The sequence below is a fragment of the Hippoglossus hippoglossus genome, chromosome 14 (assembly GCF_009819705.1).
Source record: "Hippoglossus hippoglossus isolate fHipHip1 chromosome 14, fHipHip1.pri, whole genome shotgun sequence".
NCBI lineage: Eukaryota > Metazoa > Chordata > Actinopteri > Pleuronectiformes > Pleuronectidae > Hippoglossus > Hippoglossus hippoglossus.
Genome location: NC_047164.1, coordinates 3,391,063 through 3,418,904, shown reverse-complemented (window position 1 = coordinate 3,418,904; position 27,842 = coordinate 3,391,063). Strand labels below are relative to the sequence as shown.

At 43.2% G+C, this 27,842-nt stretch overlaps 1 protein-coding gene across 1 annotated transcript; it reads left to right on the top strand.

The window, feature by feature from the left end:
* On the top strand, window positions 1-26,673 carry myo7ab (myosin VIIAb). The gene is made up of 53 exons (XM_034607704.1): window positions 1-11; window positions 169-539; window positions 2,276-2,310; window positions 2,343-2,393; window positions 4,166-4,234; window positions 6,174-6,287; window positions 6,392-6,544; window positions 7,172-7,189; window positions 7,796-7,980; window positions 8,164-8,285; window positions 8,733-8,875; window positions 8,982-9,095; window positions 9,955-10,108; window positions 10,210-10,286; window positions 10,456-10,575; window positions 10,939-11,081; window positions 11,192-11,402; window positions 11,539-11,674; window positions 12,318-12,424; window positions 12,682-12,723; window positions 13,685-13,822; window positions 13,961-14,119; window positions 14,342-14,434; window positions 14,531-14,625; window positions 14,806-14,890; window positions 15,364-15,582; window positions 16,871-17,188; window positions 17,459-17,668; window positions 17,741-17,917; window positions 18,033-18,122; window positions 18,603-18,730; window positions 19,178-19,304; window positions 20,169-20,288; window positions 20,411-20,584; window positions 20,722-20,949; window positions 21,074-21,244; window positions 21,320-21,437; window positions 21,526-21,652; window positions 21,859-22,028; window positions 22,139-22,329; window positions 22,440-22,564; window positions 22,775-22,932; window positions 23,277-23,430; window positions 23,642-23,797; window positions 23,887-23,992; window positions 24,187-24,300; window positions 24,501-24,588; window positions 24,987-25,093; window positions 25,250-25,435; window positions 25,577-25,693; window positions 25,838-25,921; window positions 26,133-26,252; window positions 26,501-26,673. Exons 5-53 carry the CDS (start codon window positions 4,217-4,219, stop codon window positions 26,591-26,593), a joined length of 6,603 nt encoding a protein of 2,200 aa, XP_034463595.1. The 5' UTR covers window positions 1-11; window positions 169-539; window positions 2,276-2,310; window positions 2,343-2,393; window positions 4,166-4,216; the 3' UTR covers window positions 26,594-26,673.
* Window positions 26,674-27,842: the final 1,169 nt, after the last annotated feature.

Here is a 27,842-nt window from a genome sequence, read left to right as displayed (position 1 = left end):
TCGTCATAGTGGTGAGTAGATAAAGAGTGAATTTAAATTCTTTGGGTGAACTATCCCTTTAATTTCTGTGAATTGACCCTTTAAACTTACTCAGCTTTTCGGTAGCTCCTTCCACATCCTGACCTCCCTCCTCACCTCCCAGCTGGTCTCTGTATCTGCCACCAACAGGCTCCACCTCCCAGCTAATCAGGATCAGCAGCCATGAATGAGACACAGCGAGAGAGTCTGGAGAGTCCCGTCACTGACCCAGACATCAAGCTGTAACCGGGGCCGCTAACGCTCGGCCAGGGACAGGAGGCCCCGGGACCCTCAGGAGAACAGGTGAAGGCAGAGGGAAATTGATTTTTTTTTTTCAAAGGAAAGGAGGAGCGGCAGGACCACAGAGAGAGACGTACTTCAATCCCTCCTCCAGCTTCCTCTGCAGCATCTCGATCAACTGTCCTGTCAACTCTGGGGCCGGCTCCCGCCTTCCCACTCAACACAGGGGCCAAAGGGGACGAGCGAGGAGGAAGAGGGGCCCTCACAGAATGCATTGAGGGGTAAGTGGAGCAGGTGAACGTGGGTCAAGGCCGAGGGCTTAACCTGCTGCCAGGCCACAGTGCTGCTGCTGCTCTGCTGTAGCTTTAGGCCAAAGCCTCTTACTGCTCACTTTGTCCTGTGCCAGCACTTAAAGGAGCCGTTATGTAGCCGTCCGGTAAGTGTGATGTGTGCGCTGCATGAAATCTGAACGTTCTTACCTCCAGTTTAGATTCCATTAGAGATTTGTTGCTTGTCAGGTAAAGCGACAGTTTAAGTGTCTGTGTGATGAGAGTTACCTCGGCGCGGCGGAAGAACGGCTCCGACAAACAGCACGAGAGTCACATAATTCTGCTTTTAAAAGTGGTTAGAAGGGAATTTATGAATGTGAATGTGATGAGACTTCATAAAAACTAAATCAGACAAGATCATTTTAAAGCATCTTTACCCAAAAAACTGAATCTTAACTTTAGTACAGCTGCAACTCGTAATGATTTTCAATAACAATAAATCTGATATATCTTTTCTGAACAATTCATTAAACTATGAAATGGCAAGAGGTTTTTTTCAAAGAAAAGCTGAGAATAGGACTTCAGCAGAGAACCAAAAGTATTTTTGCCATTTTTGCTTTGCTAGAAATCACAGAAACATGTTTTTAAAAAGTGTTTTTCTGTCAATTTGAAAGTTATATCAGCTCTAAACTCATTAACTACCTTAAAAGCAGCTTCTTGAACATTAGTTTAATTTTAAAGCTCCATAAAAAGACAAATAAATAGACCTTAAGATTTCAAGAAGGGGTTAAACTGCTGTTTTAAGTATTAATTGTTCACATTCATAATCAAAATACATGGAAATGCCTTGTAGTGGTTTCACAGGAGTAAATCTGAACCGTACAATGAAGCTGAAAGTATTGAGACACAGTTTAGTTTGGGCCTCTCGGTGCTGCAGCTGAAGAATTAGCTTCAAACAAAGAAACCGGTTCAGTACAAAACACATTTCTCCAACGAGCAGCAGCGATTTCCACGAGAAATATTTCAAGTTCTCTCGGTTCCACTTTAAACCACTTGCCAGTAGATTTAAATTCTCTGTTTGCAAAAGTGACACGTCAGCCTTCAATAGAGTTTCTTATATTTGCACCAATTTTCAGCTAAAATATTCATGTACTGGAGAAATCGGAGTAAATTCTATCCCTTATTTTCCAGGGTTTTGAAACAAAAGAAAGTAAAACACAGTCAATACTCTACAAAAGAAGAAGAGGCTCACTTTCCATTTGTGAACTTATTTCATCTTAAGAAATAGCCAGAGGAATAATATCAGTTCTCAACTGTGCAACTAAACACTTTTGGTTTCTAGATAAATGAGACGTAGCCGATAATTATATTTTAATGGCATATTTTGAAATTAATTATCTATAAACAAAAGCTTTTTTAAATGGCGTTAACTTCATAATAAAGTTTCCCTGTAGATAAACAGTAAACCAGCCTCCCAAATGATCTAAATTCAACTCATTTATTTAGGGTTTGTTTTTATTTAACACAATAATCATATTAATAATATAAAATCTTCTTATATTTTGTATGCAGTGTTAATCTTAGAGGAAACTAGAGACTGTAGCCGTCGGATAAATGGACGATTGTCACTGAAATGTTGTGGATTAGAACTAAAAAACACTAATACTGAAAAATACTGTACTTACTCTAAGTGCACGAAACTTTCCACCACTGTGAATGTTATAACTGAACTTCTGTGTGTTTTTCAGATGTTAAACCGCAGAGCTCATGAAGACATGGACGCTCGGCTCTTAAGCTCCGCTGCTGTTTGTCTGTTTGTCAACGATGAATGCGTCACGTTCGTCTGCGCCTCTGAATCCCTGCCATGTGAGTCCCGCCGCTACACACACAGTACACATGCTTGTTAGAGCGGCATTATGGGGCCACACACACACACACACACACACACACACACACACACACACACACACACACACACACACACACACACACACACACACACACAGATTAGCAGCATTAGTAAGATTGCTGTTGGCCGTTACATGAAAATCTGTCATCAGGTTGACTTGGGGTCTCACGAGCTGTGACGACAGAGCGGAGGTGTTGAACTCTGAGGTTTAATCGAGAATCTCACTCGATTGCTTTGTTCTGAATGTTAACTTTTATATTGTATTATATTATTATATCTGTGAAACTGCTTTAAGAAACGTCTATGTGCTAAGCTAGAGGCTGGTTTAACTTTATTTAGTTTGTTTTGATCTGTTCCAAACTGACCCAGGTTTCAGCACTGACGTCCCTCAACACACATCCAATGGTCTGCTGTAAAGATTTAAAGATTTTTATCATTTCAGAGCTCGTGCAAAACATTCATGTCCATCTCAAGTTGACTTATAAAAACATTGCTGTTCATTTTGACTCTTCACACCATCAGCACCATCATTGGTGTTTTGTTAAAATGCCTGAAATTCAGCCTCCAGTGCAGAGAGGCCTGTACCTCTGCTTTCTGCTTTTCCAACAAACAAACATTACATTGCATTGTTGTCTGATTCATGCTGAGACTTTATGTAAAGATGTTTAATTAAATAAACCCCCAAAAAGCCGAAATAAATAAATCAGAAGATAAAACGTGGATGTGCAGTTTTAGAGTTAGGATGATTAAGTGTTTGATCGAGTGATTAAATGTCTTCCCAGTAGATTGGTGAAACAGGGTGCGTTGTGGGTAAACACAGTGAAGTGTAGTTCAGATCTATAGGTCTGTGTTTGGGACAGTTGCCAGATCGGCCCCATGTGGTTCTGGATAAGAGGCTCTGTCTCTGATAAGCTGAACATATGAATGTTTATCTGCATGTGGATGGAACTTGAAGTGAGCCGAACGATGTACACCTGCACTGATGCTCTTATTTTGAAGCTTCACCTTCCTGCTCTACATGAATATGTGGATTTCCTTCTACATATAAAATCTGTCTTAGATGCAGATTCTTTTTATACGTAGTAATTCACAACTAACTAAATGTTAATCTACTTATTGGACCACCAATGGATCATTAATGCACTTAACCCCTCCCCCCAGGCGGGGGTTATCGTCATGGTGACACAAGCTGTCTGTGTTGATATCAACTCACTTCAGTTTGAATCATATATTAATTCATTCATTCATCTGATTTCATTACAGCTCTGTATTTTATAGAAATACTGTGTTTTCTATACTTTACATCGTCAGTTCACAGTAAAAATAATATCTCAGTCTGTCCAGTACCACAAAGAAAAGACAACTCAGTGGGGGGAGAAAATGATTCAGCAGTCAAACAATTATGCCTCATATTAAAGCGACAGGATTAGCCCCAGGAATCCAAGTAAGCCTTTAACCCCACTACCCCCCCCTCGTCCCTCTTCTGGTCTCCCAGCTGAAGCACATGGCCGATTGTCTCTCCTCTGACCCGGCGCTGTGGAGTCTGAGGTTACAAGAACACTTTCTTTAGGGGGGGGAAACAGGCCCATTTTTAACCTGTGTGGCAAAGTAAATGTCAACCAGTCAGATTTTGAAGAAGTCGTCTTTACACCTGTCGAGTATGAGGACGTTTTCTCAAGAGGTTGTTTGTTCTTTTCTCAGTTCGCCTGATGTCTGTCTCGTTTTGCAGAGGCCGCGCTCTGTGACGTCTGATGTCCTGGAACCAACCCGGAGCTGAACCATGGTCATTCTGCAGCAGGTCGGTCCTGCTGGGTCCAAAGGGCTCCATCCATGAACCAGTGTTTTGATTTTCTCAAAAGTGAACGAAAGCAGGATTCACATTTATAGCTGGAGTAGAAACTCACAGATTTTCTCAGCTATAGCTATAGAGCATAGGCTTGTGCTAACTTTAAAACAAGCACAGTCCCAAATCAGGGGCCGGGTCCTTCGATTCGTTGCAGGCCTCAAAGAGGAAATCCTGCACAGACCAAACCTGCTTTAATGGAGTAAAGGATGCAGGACCCTGAATTTGGACACATGCTGATGCCTATGAGCAAATACATGGGGACATGTTGGGAGTTAAGCTCCCGGCCATCTGAGCACTGCCTGTCAAAGGAGGGCAGAAGGTTACTCACGTCCTTTTTCTCCTCCAGTCTTCCCTCGCTAGTCTGTCTTTAAATTGGCAAACCTGTCTTTACGTACACGTGACACTGTTCACATGAAAAATTATAAGCTTAAAAACCTTGATAAGCAGAAAGCAATTATAATGTCACTGCGAGATAAGATGGAGCTTGATGAATAAATGAGATTCCAGCAGCAAACTCTGATATAGAAAATAAATTGTAATTAAATCAAGAGCATTGCAAAAGGAGGGTCAATCAACCAAATCAGAGGAATTCAGATTATCTCAGTTATCCCTTTTGAGTGACGCCGTCCAGTAGTTTTTGCGTAATAATATTTACAATTAAGTAAACTGGGTGAAAACTTGAAAATATACAAAAACAATCAAATAAGAAAGAATGCATCTATTGTCCAGAGCTCTAAAAACAGCAGAAGCCGGCTGGTCTCTTCACTCAGTCGGCCGTGGTTACCTCGTATCAGGGCCTCAGCAGCTTCTCTTCAATAACTAGATTCCGGTGCCTCGTCCCCCCCCCCCCCCAGAGTCCTGCAGGGCACGACTCAGACACACAGCTTCAGTCTCAGCTCAGAGCCTCGGCTATGAATCTCATTCAGTGGGACACATCTGGATGTTGTTAAACGGAAGTAAAAATAGCATCTTTAAGGTCACGGTCTAGACTGAAGGGGGGGGGGGGCGCTGAGCTTTGTGCCGCAGTGTTTTTCTGTTGTGATTTATCAGCGGCTGCTGTTGTGTGCAGCATCTAAACAACCTGGAAACTGGAGGTGTGTTCAGGAAGCAGGATAAGTCACCAGCTTCTCTACGAGTCCTGACATTGTTTCTAATGCACCTTCTGTTTATGAGGTTACTGAAGGTGAGGGCACGACGTAAATCAAACATAAAAGTAGGAACTGGTGTTGACGCTGCTTCAGGCTTCACTGCTGAACTCCAGACATCCTCCTGAAACTATCCAGAGGTGTCTGTGTGATTCCATTTGAGAATACAGCAGGAAAAATTCACCCCACTAAAATGAAACCTCCCACACCTCTAACCTCGGGGGGGGGGGGGGGGGGGGGGGGGTTGCATCACCTTTAAACCGTTTTCAGACTAAATCCCCTCATTCAGAAAGTTGGCAGCTAAAAAGTGAGTAAAGCAACTTCAGGTGAGTGATGTAAGGTTTTTATTTAAAACCCGTAATCACAGGAACAAAAGAAAGTAAGTAAAATAAGAAACGAGTGACGGAGGATTAAACAAACAAGTGTTATTCTTGTGAGAAAAGTTCAACTGGGATTAAAGCTTTTATTCAATCAGGGATAATGGTTTAGAATACTTCATAGAAAATGTATTAATTATACCTATCCATGCAAATCCTATCACCTCATTTCAGCCACATTAAGAGGGAAAATTTGCCGGATTTTTTATTATAATAAAACAGGTTTATAATCAAGTTTTCAAAGTTCCTCTTTTCTTCACAATGATCAATTATGATCTGATTAAACTGAGTACTAATCATTTTCCTCTTTAAATGTGAATTCTGGGTGAAATGATCCATATTTAACCGGAGACGTGTTTTATCATCCAGGGCGACTATGTGTGGTTGGACCTCAAGACGGGTCGAGAGTTTGACGTGCCGGTGGGAGCCGTGGTCAAACTCTGCGACTCCGGACAGATCCAGGTTCTGGATGATGAAGCCAAGGTACGTCCACAGCAGAGCAGGAACCAGATGTGACCTGTGTGCATGGACATCATTGTCGTGGTCCCTCTGATTCTCTCCGTCTCCCCCCCCCCCTGCTCTCACAGGAACACTGGATCTCTCCTCAGAATGCCACCAACATCAAGCCCATGCACCCGACCTCCATCCACGGGGTGGAGGACATGATCCGCCTGGGCGACCTGAACGAAGCCGGCATCCTCCGCAACCTGCTCATCCGCTACAACGAGCGGGTCATCTACGTTAGTACCTCTTGTTTACGACCAATGTAACCGCACAGATGTGAGACAGATGTTTGTAGCAGGTGCAGAGTTTTCAGTGACTTTCCAGCTTCTTCATTCGTCTCTACATTGAAAATGCAGAGACCATCAACCGGAGCCAAGTTAAGTTCTTATTCAGGTTAAGCTGTTTACTGCCTCGGACGCCCGGCAGGAGAGTTTACTCGTTGCTATAAATAAAGCAGAATCTCATTGTCTGGGATCCAGAGGTTAATTTATAAAAGGGATAAAAAACTTTCTACATCACTAACGAGAGAATATCAGAGGCCTTATCTCGTAGTTATGAGTTTCAGTGTTGCAACAATTGGATGATTTGTGGATCAAAAGGAAATGAAATGGTAATTATCATGGTGATCAGAAGGCAGATTGAGAAACCCAACTTCTCACGTGTGATTATTTTCTAGCTTGTTATCTCCTCCTCTGTGACACATGCAACAGCACACGAGGCTTGTAAACATGTTTACTGTGGATGTTGAAGAGTTCAGATGACAGAGGGAACATCTCCTGTAGTGGTTTAGTGTGTGTGTGTGTGTGTTGTTATAGTTAGTCCTATAATTGTGTTTGGTTGTTTTGTCGTCTCTCTACATTTAGACAAATTGTGGTGGACGGGTGAGTAAAAAGTCAAAATAGAAAACATTTGTGACAGAAAATGTGCTAAAACTCTTTTTGCGATGCTGCTTTCTCTTAACGCGCTTTTAAAAATGTCATAATATGTCACTGCTGTAACTGTGGATGGTAAGAGCTGTCGATATCACAAGATAATAAGATAATAAGTCTTTATCTTGAGTTTAACAAAAGTAAAAAATCGATTTCCTTCATCGCTGCACCTCACTTTCTATTTGCAGAGAAATCCTTTCTTGCTTTATTAACGACTAATTTGAATCCTTTCTTATTTACTCAGTAACTCAGCTTCTCATGTGAACATATACCACAATATTAATTATTTTTCTAATGCGTAAATTTGCTGTAAAGAAGTTCCTGTGATTGATCTGACGGGCTCTGTGAAATCCGATCTACAGTGCAACTGAATCACAAAATAACATAATAAGCTGTAGTTGCTTAACAGTAGAAACGCTCGAGATTCAGAAGCAAATACAGTGAAGTCAAATCTACAGTCGACAATAAGACTGAATTGGATAATATAGTTATAAAGCTATTCTGTAAAAGACAAAGTCATTAAATGTCCTGTGGTTTTATCTGTGTTGGTCCTTGCAGACGTACACGGGCTCCATCCTGGTGGCAGTGAATCCGTACCAGCTGCTTCCCATCTACACCCCCGACCAAATCCGCCTCTACACCAACAAGAAGATCGGCGAGTTGCCGCCGCACATATTCGCCATAGCCGACAACTGCTACTTCAACATGCAGCGGAACAACAAGGACCAGTGCTGCATCATCAGGTGAGTGGGCACAAACCAGTCCAATGAATCCATCAGCACTGGGATCTGTGTTGAGGATTTAACACCAAGACGTTTTTTTTATTTTAACCTTTATTCAACCAGGAAGTCCTGTATATTGAATGTGTGTATTTAAGGCAGTGTGTATTTATGTTGTGTGTGTGTGTGTGTGTGTGTGTGTGTCAGCGGTGAGTCCGGAGCTGGGAAGACAGAAAGCACAAAGCTGATTCTGCAGTTCCTCGCTGCCATCAGCGGTCAGCACTCCTGGATCGAGCAGCAGGTCCTGGAGGCCACGCCCATCCTCGAAGGTCACACAGCTGCCGATGTTGTTGTTTTTTTTAATACTGCATCAAATATCGTCTCCCACTCTGGTTTCTGTTTTTCATAAAGTGGAGGGAAATCCTGGAAGAATAAAAGTGGAGACAATCTTTAAACAACTCTTGATTGACCTGTCGTCCATGTTGGCTCAAAATCTGGGGTTCAAGGTTAATTTGTGACCTTGGAGCCTCCGAGAAAACAATCCATCTGTTCTTGAGCTTTTGATCATATTCAATGATCTTCATCAGCAGAAGATTTATAGATGTTCAAATGTCCCTTTTCTCAAAGTAAAAAAATAACTTGATTTATTTTTTTAAATATCCCTCTGTACAGTAACTGTGAAGAGTCGAATATCATATTATCAAGATACGTCGGCCTGTGTCCCTGTGCTTTCTATCCTCCTATCGCCTCACTCTGGATTTATGTTTCCTTTTCAGCTTTCGGAAATGCGAAGACGATTCGTAACGACAACTCCAGTCGCTTCGGGAAATACGTCGACATCCACTTCAACAAGCGCGGCGCCATCGAAGGAGCCAAGATCGAGCAGTACCTGCTGGAGAAGTCCCGAGTGTGTCGACAGGTAAGATCAGAAACAACATCAATATGTGACGCAATAACAAAATGATGAGATGATCACGTAGCTCCAGTTGTTACTTGTTCTTTAAATCTTCTCGTTTCTCCTCCAGGCTCCAGATGAGAGGAACTACCACATCTTCTACTGCGTGTTGAAGGGGATGCCTCCGGAGATGAAAGCCAAACTGGGTCTGGGCCTCGCCACAGATTACTCCTACCTCACCATGGTGAGTCCGCGGCTCCGTGAGGGACCGTTCACACCAAACTGTCTGTGTGGTGACTGATTTACAGATGTGGCCGAAGGTTTGGGTGCATTTCATCCACGTTTCGGTTTCTGTTCGCTGATGATACTCGACTGTTTCTTCACACTGATCTGAGGAAAATTTAGAATGACTATTTGTTCAGTTACGGTTTTAACTAAACAAACTTTGTAAGTCAATGAATCTAATTGAAGGAGCTTTTGAGTGCAGTGCTGTCTTTGCATTATTCTGGTGTGCGGAGCTGGAGTGGTCTCACTACTGCCTCCTGTGGGCAATAGGGACGGTGCAGCGATGAGACCATCTCACACTCAAAAACAAGTCACACACAGGCCTCGGGCTGCAACTAATTAATTTTAATAATTTGGTTTTATCCGTAAACTTTACAAAAAGAAAGAAAAGGCTGATCATAATTTCTTGTGTTGTCTGACCAGCAGTTAACAAACGTTTTAGTTAGATATAAGATATATATAGATATATAGTTAGATATATATAATAGCTTTAGACAAATAAGAAGAGCAGAAGAATAAGACATTTGAGAGGCTGAAACCCAGTTGGACATATTTTTCCATTAATAAGCAACAAAAGAGGATAGAATGATAGTTTCAGTTCTACTAATACTCTGATTCATGCTTTGTTCTGTTTTTTAAATAATGTCCTAGTCCTGTAAGAGAAAATGTGTCGGGGATGAGATCTGGCTGATTTGGTAAATGTTGAACTTTCCACATTTCCATTAAAGAGCAGCACGAAGCGGCTTCTCTTCACTTTGCAAAGAAGACTTGATAATGACAAAGATAACCCGAGGCTCGCTGCGTATTTAATCTTGCAGGGGAACTGCACACAGTGTGACGGTCGCGACGACCTGAGAGATTACTCCAGCATCCTGTCGGCCATGAAGGTCCTCATGTTCACCGAGACGGAGAACTGGGAGATCTCCAAGCTGCTCGCTGCCATCCTGCACATGGGAAACCTCAGATTCGAGGGTACGTCCCACGCTGTTGTCATCGTTAAAAACCTGTGGTTGGTTCTGGACTGTAAACTGTTAAGAGGTGTGGAAAATTAAGATCTTACTCGTGTCTCTCAGCTCGAACGTACGACAACCTGGACGCCTGTGTGGTCGTGAGATCTCCTGACCTGGTTACTGCTGCTTCACTCATGGAGGTGTGTGTGTGTGTGTGTGTGTGTGTGTGTGTGTGTGTGTGTGTGTGTGTGTGTGTGTGTGTGTGTGTGTGTGTGTGTGTGTGTGTGTGTGTTTGTGTAAGTGCACGTGTTGGTCTCATGAATGACAGACTCACTCACTGGTTTCTCTAATGGTTGTTGGCTATTGTAGGTGGAGCCTAAGGACGTGATGGTGTGTTTAACCACACGAACCCTGATCACTCGAGGGGAAAGCGTGGCGACGCCTCTCAGCGTGGGACAAGGCCTGGATGTCAGAGACGCCTTTGTTAAGGTTTGATCTCTAACACAATTATTTAGTCAATAACTATAAATAAACAACCCAGTTCAGAGAAGAACATGTTATTTTAAGAGATTAAGATTCAAAAACTAAAAATCTCTCATCTGCAACAACCAAATATCTCAGATTTTGTCAGTGAACTCCATTTATAAGGTTTTACAAACCTTCAGGACGTGAACTTCTTGCCTGGTTGTAGTGATATAGATACTTCACAGTCTGTTGGGTGTGAGTAAAGCTGTAATACATAAATAAGTAAATATAATATACATGTATTTGTATAAATATACAAGTTATTTACATTATAATAAAATGAAAAAAATATATAAAGCTTTGTTTTGACTGAGTTTCTCGTGTCAGGGGATCTACGGCCGACTGTTTGTCTGGATCGTGGATAAGATCAATGCCGCCATCTACAGGCCGCCGTCCTGCGAGAGCAACATCGTGCGCAGATCCATCGGGCTGCTGGACATCTTTGGCTTCGAGAACTTCATCGTCAACAGGTCTTTTACACTTTGTGGTTTGATCAGGAGTAACGTTAAGTGTATTTTAATGCTTATCTATTCATCTAATATTAAAATACCTTTCTGCTCCCTCTGATTTTCCGTTGTAGCTTCGAGCAGCTCTGCATCAACTTCGCCAACGAGAACCTGCAGCAGTTCTTCGTTCGTCACGTGTTCAAACTGGAGCAGGAGGAGTACAACCTGGAGGACATCAGCTGGCAGCACATCGAGTTCACCGACAACCAGGACGCCCTGGACATGATCGCACACAAGCCCATGAACATCATCTCCCTCATCGACGAGGAGAGCAAGTTTCCTAAGGTACGAAACCAGGAGGAGTCTCGTGAAAGCTGTGATGTGGTTTTAGAAACATGTTTCTGAGTAGAAATGTTCATAGATAAGTTTATTTTGCGTTGCTTTATAATTGATTCCTGGTTCCTCTGGTTTCCTTTGTCAGGGAACCGATGCTACGATGCTCTACAAGCTCAACTCGCAGCACAAGCTCAACTCCAACTACATCCCTCCTAAGAACACCTACGAAACCCAGTTCGGTATCCAGCACTTTGCCGGTGTGGTGCATTACGAGACCAGAGGTGCGTAGGATTTTATGATTTTTGACTCATTGTTGTCGAGAGTGCACGTTGATTTATTTGTTCTCAACGTGATGAGGTCTTCTGACTTATTTTTGTTTCTGTGAAGGTTTGTCCTCCGGAAATTAAATATTCTGTCTCTTGCACAGAGTTTAGATTAGTTATTTAATAGATTAGTTAATCAAATGAAAATTAATCAGTTCAATTTAATTAATTTGTTTCAGCAGCTTTAATAGTTAATTATAATTTATATCTATGGTTGTAAATTGAATATATTTATCTTGTTTTGAGGCTGTTCATCCATAAAAACAAACAATTATCTGATCGACTGAGAACAAATTTCTCACATTAATCAGCGCTACGTGTTCTGCAATGTTCTATATTCAAATAATGTTATATGTTATATTTGGAAAGAAAATTATCAATGATTCCTAAGATGTGGTCCTGTCAAAGAACTGTAAGTGAGGTTTGATATTTGACAGTTTAACCATAAACTTTATTATAAATAACTATAAATAAAAAGACTTACTTACTTACTTACTTTTTGGAACAGTATTTAATTTTGTCTTGTGTTTTGTCCAAAATGACTCAAGCTGCAGGCGTTGAACTACCTGTTGCTTCTCTCTGAATCATTTCCCTCCTCCAGGATTCCTGGAGAAGAACCGAGACAGCCTCCACACCGACATCATCCAGCTCGTCCACTCGTCCAAGAACAAGTTCATCAAGCAAATCTTCCAGGCGGACGTGGCCATGGTGAGAACTAACATGACTGTGACACCACCAGATTTTACCGCACGTTAAAATCCTGTAATGATGGACTAATATTTTTTAACCTCCTTTGTCCACGTTTGTCATGACTTCGAAGGCGTCGCCGTCTTCACGTGTCCTCGGTGACTTTTGCCTCCTGCAGCTTTTTCCCCCCCTCGCAGTGTTTGTCTTTTACTAATGTCACAGCGCTCCTCTCACTCTGCTGTCTCTCCGTGTCCTCTCGTCTTTTCCTCTGACATCAGTTTCTGTGTGGCTATCAGCAGCCCAGCACCCCCACTCCCAAGGTAATCATCGGCCTTCGGCAACACGTGCTCACTCAAACCCTGTGTGTGTTTGTTTTAACTGAATCCAGATGTTCACGGTGTGGGGCGTCGCCCTCTGCCCCTTTAAGCTCCTCCCTTTGTTCCACAGGTGTGAACTTTGTTGTAGCAGAAACCAAAAGGATAAAATGAATGAACGGAAACGTGCAAACTCTCTGACACACACTTCTCAGTCCTCGTCTTTTTCTACTCAGTGGAAATATAAAAAAGGCAAAGTCCGGTGTTCGTAAAGTGAACAAAGCTTCTCTGAGAAGTTCGGGGCCTTTGAAACAGGAAGTCCTGTCTCTCTCTGTTTGGTGACTGTGAAGAGACGTGTCAGAGATTTTGTGTTGTTTCATTGTTTCCATTGTCTGGTTGTGTGTAGCTGTGTTAATGTGTTTGCACGTTGTGTATGCATCATGTACCAGTGTTTACCACAGACTGCACATAAAGATGGACGACGCGTCTCCACCTCCTCCACACTACTCAGAACTTTTCAAATATTTCATATTGCCTAATGATTAATTGGTTAATTGACAAAATAATTAGTGGATGATTGATAATTAATTGCAGCTCTAAGTCAGTGGGTTGAGAAAAAGCTCAGGCTCTGGGTTTTTGGTTCTGTATCTATAGAACATATGAAATATATAAGCGACACAACTTGAATTTGAACAAACGTGATCAGAGAATAATAATAATAGTAAATAAAATAACCAGTTGAATGTAAAGTCTTTAAGGGGTTAAACATTTTTAGCATCATGAATATTCATTCACACCCGATGTGTCCTGTAACTAATGAGGTTGAATTATGTGTGTGTGTGTGTGTGTGTGTGTGTGTGTGTGTGTGTGTGTGTGTGTGTGTGTGTGTGTGTGTGTGTGTGTGTGTGTGTGTGTGTGTGTGTGTGTGTGTGTGTGTGTGTGTGTGTGTGTGTGTGTGTGTGTGCAGGGTGTCGAGACGAGGAAGCGCTCTCCCACTCTGAGCAGTCAGTTCAAACGTTCCCTGGAGATGCTGATGAGGACGCTCAGCGTGTGTCAGCCGTTCTTCGTTCGTTGTATAAAACCCAACGAGCTCAAGAAGCCGATGGTGAGTGAGCAGTGTGTGTTTGTGTTTGTTTGTGTGTGTGTGTCTGTCTGTGTGTGTGTGTCTGTGTGTGTTAGAAATACTACAATCTTTACCACATGTAAGTCTGTAAAACTGATTTCTTCTGTTGTGTTTCCTCAGTTGTTCGACAGAGAGCTCTGCATCCGTCAGCTGCGATACTCCGGTATGATGGAGACCATCCGGATTCGCCGAGCCGGTTACCCCATCAGATACAGCTTCGCGGAGTTTGTGGACCGTTACCGGGTCTTAATGCCCGGAGTCAAACCTGCTCACGTTCAGGTCAACAACACAACCACCTCAGTCACTTCTCTGTTTCTGTTGATGCCTTCTCGTCCTGATCTTTAAAGGATCAGTTCACCAACAGCACAAAAACTTGTGTTATTGTATTTCACAAATGGGATAGGGAACTTTTATTTTGAAAGCACTGAAAATATAGTTTTTGTCTGGTTTCATTTTCATTCGTAACAATCATCACTTTCTTGTGTTTCTTCCTCCTCACAGGCGGATCTACGAGGGACCTCTCAGCAGATAGTTCTGGCTCGACTGGGGAAACATGACGACTGGCAAATCGGAAAGACCAAAATTTTCCTGAAGGTTGTGCATCATTCATACTGGCATTAAAAAAATAGATTTATTTTCCTTTGCATCATGATGTCCAACCGCCTGCTTGTGTTTTTTTTTGTTTCTCAGGATCACCACGACATGCAGCTGGAGGTGGAGCGAGACAAGGCCATAACGGACAAGGTCATCCTCATCCAGAAGTCTGTGCGAGGACTGAAAGAGAGGTCAGGATCTTTCTATACTCTACCTGTACTTTCCCTTTATTCACTCACACTCTCACTGGAAGTACACTACGTATTTTTGGGAGTAAACTTCCATGTTCATTTCCAAAAGGAAGGATTCAGCACACAGTGTCTTATAACATCCTGGTTTAAAATCTGACTTCTGCTGTTATTATTCTACAGGAACAACTTCCTCCGACTGAGGAGCGCGGTGACTTTTATCCAAAAGGTCTGGAGGGGATATCGGTGCAGAAAGAATTACCAAATTGTGAGTCCTCATCAGTCAGTGTGTAGTTTTATTCGAAAGGTAACCTGTAGAGCTTTACTGTGCAAAAGCAAAAGTTTTTTATACCCAGTTAAGGCTCATTTATACGAATTAGCACCTTTCAAGACTTGGGTTATAAAGTGTTTTATGAGGATAAGAGATTAAAGGAGCAACTTTTTCCTCTGCTACCATCCAGATGTTCTGCAGAAACTGTTTGTCCCTGTGCCCAAGGTTAATAATATTATAATCTCAAAGTTCCACCATTATTGAATTTTCTGCCTCATGTCTTGAGGTTAAGTGCGAACAGAAGGCTCCATTCCTATATATTGTATGTATTTAACATTAAATGAGCCTTTACTCAGATAAATCTTAGTTTGTGTCCTTGTGATCTAACAGATGTAGTTAGTGCTCCACATCTTATCCTGTATTTCTCCACGTGGAAACTTTACGATCTGTTTCATTCTCTAACTTCCCAGATGCAGTTGGGCTTCCTGCGCCTTCAGGCCGTCTACAGGTCGAGGAAGTTCTTAAGAAGCTACCAGATTACTCGCCTTCGCGTTACTCTCATCCAAGCCCGTTCCCGTGGTTTCTTGATCCGCCGGACATTTTGGCGGCGCCTGCGTGCCGTGTTGACCATCCAGGCCTACACCAGGGGCATGATAGCCAGACGCTTCTGCCAGAGGCTGAGGGCAGAGGTAAAGAGCTACTACATTTACTACTGCTACTTATATCATGTTGTTGTTGACGTGCCACACAGACGAGGATTCTGGTGCTGAAGTGACGTTTTGTTATATATCTGTGAAGCCTTATGACATCTGATCATGTGATGCCACGGTTAGATACTGGAGGAGATTTTGAATAACTTAAATATGCCAAATTGTAAATGTTGTTACCTTCGGACAGAGCCAGGTTTCTGTTCCTCCCTGTCGGGATCATAAGAGTTCAGGAGTTGATATAGAAAATAAAAGTGTGCCATTATGAAATACGAATTGTATAAAGATTGAGTCCAGAACAAACACAAAAACAATTTTTTTTGGCAGGATACCTAGAGTAAAAAGTGCTGAAATCAAAGTCAAATAAACACCTCTAATATTTCAATATGTTTGTTAATATTTTGCCAAAAATGCAAAAGTAAAGTCCCTAATGACGCCAATCAAACCTTATTTTGAGCTTTATTTAAAATTTTGACTTTTTGTTACTTTATGAGTAAAGTGCAAAGTTTTGATTATTATTGTTTTATTATATATTTAAAATCTATTAATGTTCATTCATTTATTTATTTGATAATGAAGATTTTGGAACTTCATATAATCCGGTCCTAAAATATGTCGGCGTAAAAAACCTTTTGATTAATTTCTTTTATTTTGATGAATTATGAAAATGTTTGTGAGCTTTTTTTAATGTTTGTTTTTAGTTTGAAAAAGAAAATGCCATTGTTGCACATTGCCTTCACTCGTCCTGTTATGAAAGACAATGTTGAATAAATTATTTGTTTTTGCAAATTATCGTTTAATCTGTTTGTTGTAAAACTGACGAGAGATTTTGGAGAAAAATCAAATAAGGCTGCGCAGCAGGTCTCAGCTGTTCCAGTGACCGACAGTGAAGAAGCTAAGTGGGTGAAGCAGCTCGATCAGAGTCGGCTGCTGTTACATGTTTTCACTGTTGTGTGTACATTTGTGTGACATGTTCATGACAACACAAATGAAACTCTACAATGTTTTTCATGTGTAGAAGTTTAGGTTTATTCGGCTTTTTAGCAGTTACTGTAAATGGTAAAAGAGTTCAGATGTAAATAATAGTTTTATAATCTTTGATAAATTGTGTCTAGTGATGTCATTCTTAGAATAATGTCTCTACACCTGTAATATGTCCCCTGAGTTCCTCTCATCCAGTTTTACACAAACAGAAAAATCAGTAAAACACTAATCTGTTCAACGTCCTACCTGCCTCCGTCCCTCTGTGTCCTCTCACCCCCCCGCACAGCTGCAGCATCGCCTGGAAGCCGAGGGCCAGCGTCTGGCCGAGGAGGAGCAGCTGCGGAACCAGATGACGGCGCGGCGGGCAAAGGCGGAGGCCGAGAGGAATCACCAGGAGCGGCTCGTCCAACTGGCCCAGCAGCAGGAGGAGAGGGAGCGCGAGGAGAAGGAGGAGGCGAGGAGGAAGAAGGAGCTGCTGGAGCAGATGGAGAGGGAGAAGGAGCAGCCTGTCGATCACTCCGACATGGTCGACCGTATGTTCGGTTTCCTGGGAAACTCGGGGCCGTTGCCCAACCAGGACGGACAAGCACCAAGTGGCTTTGAAGTATGTGTTTGTGTCCGATTTTTACACTTTATCTAATTCCAACAGACACAGAAAAATGTAGGTTCATTATCTGGAGTTTGTTATTTGTCCACGTGACGAATTCACTTCACTTCTTTTATCTCTTACTTGTCTCCACCTCTGTCTTCACATCTGGCTCTGAAGTATCTCAATATGAAACTTTTTCATCATCACGTGCTCACTCACTTCTGTTTCATCCTCACTGGGTTTGATATCGATGGTTTTCTTTATCTTTCATTTCCTGCCCCTCAGGACCTGGAGAACACTTCTCACAGTGAGGAAGCTGAAGAGGAGCTGCTGAATGAAGCTCTGCCGCTGCCCGATGAAGAAGAGGAGGATTTGTCTGAGTACAAGTTCTCTAAGTTTGCAGCCACCTACTTCCAGGGAGTTTCCACTCACACGTACATCAGACGACCGCTGAAACAGCCGCTGCTTTTTCACGAGGACGAAGGAGATCAGCTGGTGAGACTTAAGTTGGATCTCTTGTTCACACTGTTATTAGGATGACTGGTAACCTCCTCTCTGGTCTTCCAGGCTGCACTGGCCGTGTGGATCACGGTGCTGAGGTTCATGGGCGACCTCCCCGAACCCAAGAGCCAGCTGGTCATAAACGACGGCAGCGAGAAGATTCCCGTCATGACCAAGATCTACGAAACCCTCGGGAAGAGGACGTACAAGAGGGAGCTGCAGGAGCTGCAGGTGGAAGGAGAGGTGAGGGGAATCGAAGACGCCTGAAGGACGACAGTAACCTCGGTGATAGAAGCCTGTTGTCAAACTGTCCTCAAATGTGTAAGATGTCCTTGTGGTTCCTCGCTTGTGTCTACAGAACAGTGCCATCGACAACCAGAAGAGGAACAGCATCAGACACAAACTCGTGTCTCTCACCCTGAAGAGGAAATCTAAGATCACAGAGGAGGTGAGATTCAAACCAATAAGAACTTTACCTTTAAACTTCTGTCGCTCATCATCTTCAAACCACTGACTCTAGACTGACTCGTAAACTATTTTCAACTATTTTGGTCTTTTATTGCAGCTGTGATGAATTTGTTTGTCCAGGAATCAAAGGTCCATCCTGCAAACTTTACCTTTTTAAATCACAAATTCAATCCAGTTTCCTTAGGTTTGGAATGCAGATGAAATTCCCTGCATAGTAAAAAATATCTCATAGTGGAAACACTGAAATTAAAAACCAGTATAGAATCGATCCAGTCTACAAAAAGTAGGTCATCCTGCTGCAGCACCGTTTGCAGACGAGCTGATCGATGGACCTGCTGATGGTTCCCTGAGCAGACGTTCAGTTGAGGTGTGTGTTGAAGCGTCTCTCTCTCTCTCTCTCTCTCTCTCTCTCTCTCTCTCTCTCTCTCTCTCTCTCTCTCTCTCTCTCTGTCTGCTGCAGGTCACCAGGCGTTTGACCGAGAGCGACTACGGCCTCCAGGGGAACAGCATGCTGGAGGACCGGCCCACCTCCAACCTGGAGAAACTTCACTTCATCATCGGCAACGGCATCTTACGACCCGCCCTCAGGTGACCCATGTTCTGGAGCAGCTTCCTTTAACGTCTCCACCGAATCCACAGAGCATCCTGCTGCACAACATCCTCTGAGATGATGTGTGAGGTTACAGATGTAGAGTTTGTCCTGAGGGTGGCGCTACAGACAAAGCCAGTGTTTAAAATTCAAAAGGTTTTATCTTGTAGGTGACATTAGAAGAAACCTACTAGCACCAGAGGAAGGTTTATATTGAGCATTTTGTACAAGTGGAAATGTCCTGATAGTGGGGGACAGGCAGATGCTTTCTCTGGGTCGAGTTCAGGTTAATTCCATTCCACAAAAATGTAAAGTGGCCACACATCACAGGATTTAATTGTTTTACTTGGGACCATTAATTAAGATGGTCACTAGAACACTTGAGAGATTCACACTTTAAATGATTAGACCCCTGATGTGGGTCTGCTGTTGTTTCTCTGCTCCAGGGACGAGATCTACTGTCAGATCTGCAAACAGCTCACCCAGAATCCGTCCAAGAGCAGTCACGCCCGAGGATGGATCCTGCTGTCGCTCTGCCTCGGCTGCTTCGCCCCCTCAGAGAAGTTTCTCAAAGTAAGAAACCTCTGACTCATTCCTCGTGAGGAGTTCACACCCCCTTAGTGCAAAGTCACACTCAAGCATTTGGTCCCCTGAGACCTCCGCTCTCGCTTTACCTGGATTTGTTAGGGGAGAAGAAAAGCCGCTGGGCGAATGCAGATGTGTGTAGGCCAGACGACTGATGAGTGATTCATGTGATGTTTGTCGGTGACTGAAACACAACTGCTTGTCCTTTTCATTGTCTCCTTACTTGAATTATTCCATAATTTCTGCAGCAAAAGCAAATTATCCACAAAAAAAGAACCTTGTGATATTGACAAATCAAACCAGACTGAACAAAACAGAGGAAATAAATGCTCCAAAGACAGAATCCAACTGAGAGCATAAGAAAAATCAAACGAGTTTGAACAAGAAAAAGTCATTAAAGAAAACACATGAATAAAGAGAGGACATCATGTTTTCTTTGATTTGTATTGGAAAAAATATCCAATCCTATAATTTCAGCTCAGAAGATTTAATACTTTCTTTTCTTCTGTGACTGGAAAAGGGAAAATCTTTTATTTCTGTTTGGTCAAAACAAGACGTCTGACTTTGACTCACTATTTCCTGACACTTTATAGACAACACAACAATAACCAGCTAATAATAATTAAATAATGGATGAATCAAGATGCTGTGTAAATATTTTCATGGCTCATTTTGTAAACTTTTTGCTCTTTCTCTCTTCAGTAAATTACAATTAACTCTGTTCATTCCTTTGTTATGATCTCAAACAGAGTCAGTGTGTATTTTAAACCTTTTTACTTGCTTTATTTTACTCAGGATTAGTGATTTGATGAAGTTTGTCTTGTCTTCTTACGTCTGTCCCTCTGTTTTTAGTATTTACGGACGTTCTTGATCAACGGTCCCCCGGGTTATGCTCCATATTGCGAGGAGCGGTTGAGGAGGACGTTTATCAATCGCACACGGACTCAGCCGCCGTCGTGGTTGGAGCTGCAGGTATTTTACCCGCTGCTTTATCTGTGTTTGTTTTGTCTGCAGGGAAATGAAGAGTCTGAAAAAACAAAGTAACTTGGCCTTTTACCCCCCCCCCCCCCCCCCCCCCCCCCCCCCACACACAGGCCACTAAATCTAAGAAGCCCATCATGTTACCAGTGACGTTTATGGACGGCACCACTAAGACCCTCCTGGCAGACTCGGCCACCACCGCCAGCGAGCTCTGCAACGCTCTGGCGGACAAGATCAACCTGAGAGATCGATTTGGCTTCTCGCTGTACATCGCCCTGTTTGACAAGGTGAGAACCAGGGGCGTGGACGCACTGGGAGACACTGGGACACACTGGGCCCCCGGGGACAGACGTGTAATGTATTGTTGTTAGACTGCTGCAGTACAGTGTGTGATCGAATGACGTTATGAAACTGCTTTCGTCAGGTGTCGTCACTGGGCAGCGGTAGCGACCACGTCATGGACGCCGTCTCCCAGTGCGAGCAGTACGCAAAGGAGCAGGGCGCTCAGGAGAGGAACGCCCCCTGGAGGCTGTTCTTCAGGAAGGAGATCTTCAGCCCCTGGCACAACCCCGCCGAGGACCAAGTGGCCACAAACCTCATCTACCAGCAGATCGTCCGAGGGGTGAAGTTCGGAGAGTATCGCTGCGAGAAGGTGAGAGCTTTGTGTTATTGAATTCACAGTTTATCCATTTCTTTCTTCAGAAGGAGACTCAGTCACTAAACGAGACATTTGTTATCCTCTTCATCGTCCCTTTGCCCTGTGTCTGGTCTTGAAGGAGGAGGACTTGGCAGAACTGGCCTCTCAGCAGTACTTTGTGGACTACGGCCCTGAAATCCTCCAGGATCGTCTGCTCAGCCTCATTCCGTCCTACATCCCCGACAGAGAGATCACCGCCACTAAGACGTCAGAGAAGTGGTCTCATCTTATAATCCAAGCCCACAAGAAGGTACCTGCAGCAGGAGCTACCAACACAGACACTTTCTTTGTGAGCGACAGTAACTAACTGTAGTTGATTGTTCAGGGATTAAACTTGAAGAGGAGGTCGAACACACAGAAGGTGAAGGAGGACGTGGTGGATTTCGCTCGTTTGAAGTGGCCCCTGCTCTTCTCTCGCTTCTACGAGGCCTTTAAATTCTCAGGTAACATTCTGTGTCTCATTGTTAAACTCCAGTGTCACAGTGAATCTGTTCTCGTTCCTCGTGGTCGTGACACGCGTCTCCCTCGCAGGACCCAGTCTGCCCAAGAACGACGTGATCGTGGCGGTGAACTGGACCGGGGTTTACTTTGTGGACGAGCAGGAGCAGGTGCTTCTGGAACTGTCTTTCCCAGAGATCACCGCGGTGTCCAGTAGCAGGTACGAACGCAAAAACAAAACCTGTGTCACAAATTAGATGATTTTTTATGTGTGTAGAGGTGAAAAATATGAGATCTTACTTTATCGCCTCTCAATTGAAAGATTTTCCTTCTGGGAATTTTACTTTAAAGCAATTATCCAGCATTTAAATTATTACCTTTTAATGGTCGGGATTAAACTGGTTTAATATGAATTTCCTTTTTCAGAGGGGGTAAACTCCAGGGCCAGAGCTTTACCTTGGCCACTATGAAAGGAGACGAGTACACGTTCACCTCCAACAACGCCGAGGACATCCGGGATCTGGTGGTCTCCTTCCTCGATGGTCTGAGGAAGAGGTCCAAGTACGTGGTGGGACTGATGGACTGTCCCAACCCCGGTAAACATTTAGGGATTATCGGAAAAGAAAAGCACGTTTTGAGGCGGTTGTTTTGCATGTAGGGGCGTCAGACACGTGTTTTACAGTTTTTTACATTGTTTTTTATGCAGCGGGGGTCGACTCCACCTTCCTGAGTTTCTCCAAAGGGGATCTCATCATCCTGGACGATCACGACGGAGAACACGTGATGAACTCTGGTTGGGCTCACGGCATCAACGACAAGACCAAACAGAGGGGAGACTTCCCCGCTGACTGCGTCTACGTCCTGCCCACCATCACCAGACCACAGTACGACATCGTGGTGAGTGGAGCCACGACTAACCACTGGAGATTATTGATTACTGCTTGGTCCCAGTAGTGAAACCATGTTGTCTCCTCCCTCCATCTTTTCTTTCTCTCTCTCCATCTCAGGCGCTCGTGACCATGACTCCCGATCAGAGACGAGAATCCATCAGTTCGTCCCAGATGAAGCCGTCAGACAACGAGGACAAAACAAAGACGTACACGCTGGAGGAGTTCTCCTACGACTACTTCAGGTGCTTTTTATTCTGTACTTGCAAACATCATTTATGGTTAAACATCGCTGTGGTGCTCTTGGCCCTTTTATTTAAAGTTCCAGTTTGTAAGATGTAGGTGAAAGGATCTATTTGCAGAAATTGAGGGGCTTCTTAATTAAATCTTATACTAGCCTGGTATGTGTGAGTGTGTGTCCTGGTCTCCACTACCCCCCCCCTGTGTGTCTGCAGGCCTCCTCCTAAGAGCACCCTGAGCAGGGTGATGATCCCTAAGTCCCGAGGGAAGGAGCGTCTGTGGAGCTGCACCAGGGAGCCTCTCAAACAGCCTCTGCTGAAGAAGGTGCTGGCTCACGAGGAGCTCGCCCAGGAGGCCTGTCTGGCCTCCACAGATATCCTTCACCAGAGAGTGTGTCGGTGCAATTCCCTAAACATGCCTGATTTATTTGTTTTACATCAAGATCCATTAATTAATTAATCTCATTTGCAAAGGCAATTACAGAAATAGTCACATTTTATTGTCCATCCAAACATCTGAGATTAAAGAAAACCACCTTTTTTCTCTGAGAATTAAAATCTTCTCTCTTTGTAATATTTTCTCTCTTGTCTCGTTTAAACTTGTTTTATTTGTTTTACTAAAACAACCATTTTACCTGTTTCTGTATCAAATGATTTAATCATTAATGTTAATCCATTCAAGCTGTTGTTATGTTGTTGTTCTTAACTGCGTCTCCACCTGTGATGAAGTACATGGGCGACTACCCGTCCAAACGCGTTCGCTTCGTCAACGAGCTCACGGACCAGATCTTCGAAGGAGCGCTGAAGGCCGAGCCGCTGAAAGACGAGATCTTCTGTCAGATCCTCAAACAGCTGACTGACAACCACATCAAGTGAGTCTGACACACGCACGTTTCTGACATATGACGAGAACTGGTGGTTAGAAATATAAGAAACACATGATATGTATTTTATTATAGAAGCGAAGGCGCATTTCAAGTACTTCACCTGCACATGGATTCAGCTTTTTCAGAGTTGTCAGAGCACATATTTGAGTCCTGTGAATTATTCATACAATTGTTTCATTCCCGTATGTGTGTGTAGGTACAGTGAGGAGAAGGGCTGGGAGCTGCTGTGGCTCTGCACTGGTTTGTTTCCTCCCAGTAACGTCCTGCTGCCTCACGTCCAGAAGTTCCTCCAGGCCAAGAAACACTGTCCTCTCGCTCCGGACTGTATGCAGCGGCTACAGAAAGCCTTACGGTGACACACACAGGCTGGAGGTATTTGTCTCTCTTGAACACTCTTTCACTTTCTGTCGTTTAACCTCTCCTCTCTTGTATTTGTCGTAGAAATGGCTCGAGGAAGTATCCCCCTCACCTGGTGGAGGTGGAGGCCATCCAGCACAAAACCACCCAGATCTTCCACAAAGTTTATTTCCCGGACGACTCAGACGAGGTCAGTGACGATAATTTTAAGCATTTCGACAAAAGGGAAGTAGCATCGACATTTTCACGACCACACACTGCACATGGCCTCGTGTTCCAGCTGTTTCACTTTGTCGTGTTCCAGCTGTTTCACTTTGTCGTGTTCCAGCTGTTTCACTTTGTCGTGTTCCAGCTGTTTAACTTTGTCCTGGTTTGTGTTCGCAGGTGTTCGAGGTGGAGTCGAGCACCAAAGCCAAAGATTTCTGCCACAACATCTCCGGGCGTCTGCTGCTCAAATCCTCTGAAGGCTTCAGTCTTTTTGTCAAGATCACAGACAAGGTGAGAAGGGACTGTAGAGTATCTGGATTCTGGTGAATATGGTTTGTAGTTACTGCAGGAGTCCATGAGGTTTCTTCAGCAGAAAGAACAGAGCTAACTTTATTTTATCCGGTAACTTTTTATGCTTTTTGGTTATTGCACACCTGTGGAATACCATGAGCTGCTTCTTAGAGAACATCAGTTTGTGGTTGGTTCTCCAGGTCATCAGTGTCCCCGACGGCGACTTCTTCTTCGACTTCGTGAGGCATCTGACGGACTGGATCAAGAAAGCCAGACCCGTGAAAGACGGTAAAAAGATGAACCTCTTCAAACTGTTGCTGCACAAGCAGAAAGCTGCAGCTCTCCAGTGCTGTTGATTATAGTCATGACCCTGATCTTCTTTGAGAAGGTGACACTTTAAACTTAAAAATCAGACAGTATGCAACTTTGATTCAGTTTCTTGTAAACGTGGTAGAAATGTTTGGCATAAAAAACTATTCTGTGTTTAAGTTGTTGTTTTAAAATGCTTTACACAGATAGAATAAGGAGACTTGGAGCTTTTCAAACAAGGTCAAACTTATATAATTTGTGTGGAGACTGAGTCCAGAACAAACTGCCAACATGTATATGAATGTTTAAAGTTGATATTTCATGTCTCTTCTCATCGGCTCCGGTCCTGTTGTTCCTGTTGTGTCTTCACTGAGAAGGTGTCGTGCCTTCACTGACGTACCAGGTGTTCTTCATGAAGAAGCTCTGGACCAACACGGTGCCGGGAAAAGATTCCATGGCCGACTCCATCTTCCACTACTACCAGGTGAGTTTTAACACATTTATATGGCACTTTGAATCAATGCAAATTAAAAGATCATCAATTAAAACTAAATATTAAGGATATGAACAGCTTGGGAAAAATAAATAAGAGCTCCCAGACGTTGCAGCATCACAGGTGTTAACTGCGTCGTCTGTGCAGGAGCTGCCTAAGTATCTGCGCGGCTACCACAAGTGTCCGAGGGACGAGGTGTACCAGCTGGCGGCGCTGATCTACCGGGTGAAGTACGACGAGGAGAAATCGCACTTCCAGAACATTTGCAAAATCCTGAAGGAGCTCGTCCCCCAGGACCAGCTCCGACATCTGTCCCCCGACGACTGGAAGAGGGTGAGCAGACGTGTCACAACAGCAGAGACTGAAATGTGCTGTCGATAGGACGTATAGATTCAGATATAATCTCTACTAAATGAGTGTTGTGTCGTTATGAGGTTTTTAACTTGTTGTTTTTGTCATTTTGTCCCGTCTCAGTCGATCCTGTCGCTGTTCAACAAACAATCAGGGAAAACTCCAGAAGAAGCAAAACTATTGCTCCTCAAAATCATTTACAAGTGGCCCACGTTTGGTTCTGCGTTCTTTGAAGTGAAGGTAAAAACTTTAGAATTTGTGCAGCTCGTTTTGTAAAATACGTGATCACATGTATTGTGTCTCCCTCACTTTGAGAAAGCATGACTACACAAGCTGCACCACACTGTGTGTTAAGTTTTTGGTTTTAAATGTTTTTTTCTGCAGCAAACAACGGATCCAAATTACCCAGAAACCCTCCTGATAGCGATAAACAAACACGGAGTGAGTCTGATCGATCCGAACTCGAAGGTGGGTTCAGATCCATCATATTTGTGCACATGATTAATCACCAGTCTGAGATAAACGTGTGGTTTGTGCATCATCACTGCAGAACTTCATTACCCATAAATCTATGCTTGTGCCTCAAACACAGATTGTGTTTAGATTTGGTCAGTGTGGCTTTAAGTTGCTCAAACCACAACTTGTAGATTCAAATTGTAAGTGTGACTTCATCCTGCAGGACATCCTCACCACTCACCCCTTCACCAAAATCTCAAACTGGAGCAGCGGCAACACGTATTTCCACATCACCATCGGAAACCTGGTCCGAGGCAGCAAACTGCTGTGTGAAACCTCCCTGGTGAGTCCGAGGACCGAGGACATGAGACTTTGTGAGAATATGCCGACAAAAAAAGGATTAAATTACTTTATTTCACTTGGCTGTTTTAAACATTTCCACATAATCTAATCAAAGTAAACAGTGAAGATTTCGGGCAAAGTGATATATTTCAAGAAAGTTATTTTAAAATCATTGAAAAACTTGGTGAATTTGAAATAAAAAATCTAAATGAATAAAACTCTAATACAGATCAATGTTTTGCTCCTCAGGGCTACAAGATGGACGACCTCCTGACCTCTTACATCAGCCAGATGCTGACGACCATGACTAAACAGAGAACGTCCCGGGGCAACAGCAAGTGAGCTGCAACTGGAAAGTCATCGACCACCGTCAATCAATCCTGCACACACACACACACACACACACACACACACACACACACACACACACACACACACACACACACACACACACACACACACACACACACACACAAACACACACACACAGTGTAAAGCCACGTGGACACTCATCTTTGCTTTGTCCCCAGCGAGGGTTTGTTAAGACAGAGACGATTGACGGTTCTCTCCGACACTGTAATGCCAACGTTTTTCCTTTATGTTCTTATGAATGGGCTCCGTCTTAAAACTCACCCACTGCCTTTAAATCACCTTTTCCCACCGGACGACAGTTATTTGGCTTTTTATTCAGCTCAGTGTAAAGTGTTGTCACCGTCTCACTGGACGACTCTAGATGTCTGCGTTATTTTATCAGAGACGTTTCTCAGTTTTAGGAATATGATGTTTCTTCAAACACAGGCATCAACAAAACTGTCTTCTGATTGGTGCGCTGGAAAGTATATTAACTACAAAATAAAAAATAAAGCAGCAACGTCACTGAGACGCTGGACAGATACAGAACTTAATCTCCGACCGTGAACAAGACGAGGAGCTGATGAGACGAGAACTCAGTGGAACAGCTGAGGACAAACAAAAACATCTTTTCTCTCTTGATGCGTTTCGTCTCGTAAGTTCACCAAACCAGTTAAAAGTATTGAGTCACCTTTGAATGTGTTGTGGATCAAATCCCTTAAAAAAGCTGCGTAAACCTCACTAGAGGTAACGTCTCATTCAAACGACCCCTTTAGATTTCAGCCAGTGTTTTTATTTCTCTTTCATTTGATTGGTTTGTTTTAGTTCGTACAGTTTACGTCGTCAAATCTGGATGTTAAACTAGCTGCTGATGTTTTCTGTAGTGATGCATGTGCAAGGAAACCGACCACACGTGTGCCACCAAGTTCAATCACCACCTGTTGGTCCGAGTCGATCCACAGAAGTTTGTCCAGAAACACAAACTGAAGATGGTGAATGATTTTATTCTCATGTGTTTTTTTTTTTCTAAATATTTGAACCACTAGCACTGATTTTTAAACATGAAGAAATAATCACATTACTTTTTTTTTGGACCATGTTTATTAAGGAGAAATTATTGTATTCAATATGTGACCACATATCCTGATGAAGACGTGAATAAATGACATTTTGCAAAGAACAGAAAACGTCATTTCTCTTAATGCACCTCTGGAGTTTAGATGGATTTAGAGACTTCAGA

Excerpts from the sequence above, each read along its gene's own strand:
- myo7ab (XM_034607704.1), top strand. Across the intron at positions 21,245-21,319 it reads TAATCCAAGCCCACAAGAAG|GGATTAAACTTGAAGAGGAG; the intron begins GTACCTGCAGCA and ends TTGATTGTTCAG. Across the intron at positions 25,694-25,837 it reads CTGCGTTCTTTGAAGTGAAG|CAAACAACGGATCCAAATTA; the intron begins GTAAAAACTTTA and ends TTTTTTCTGCAG.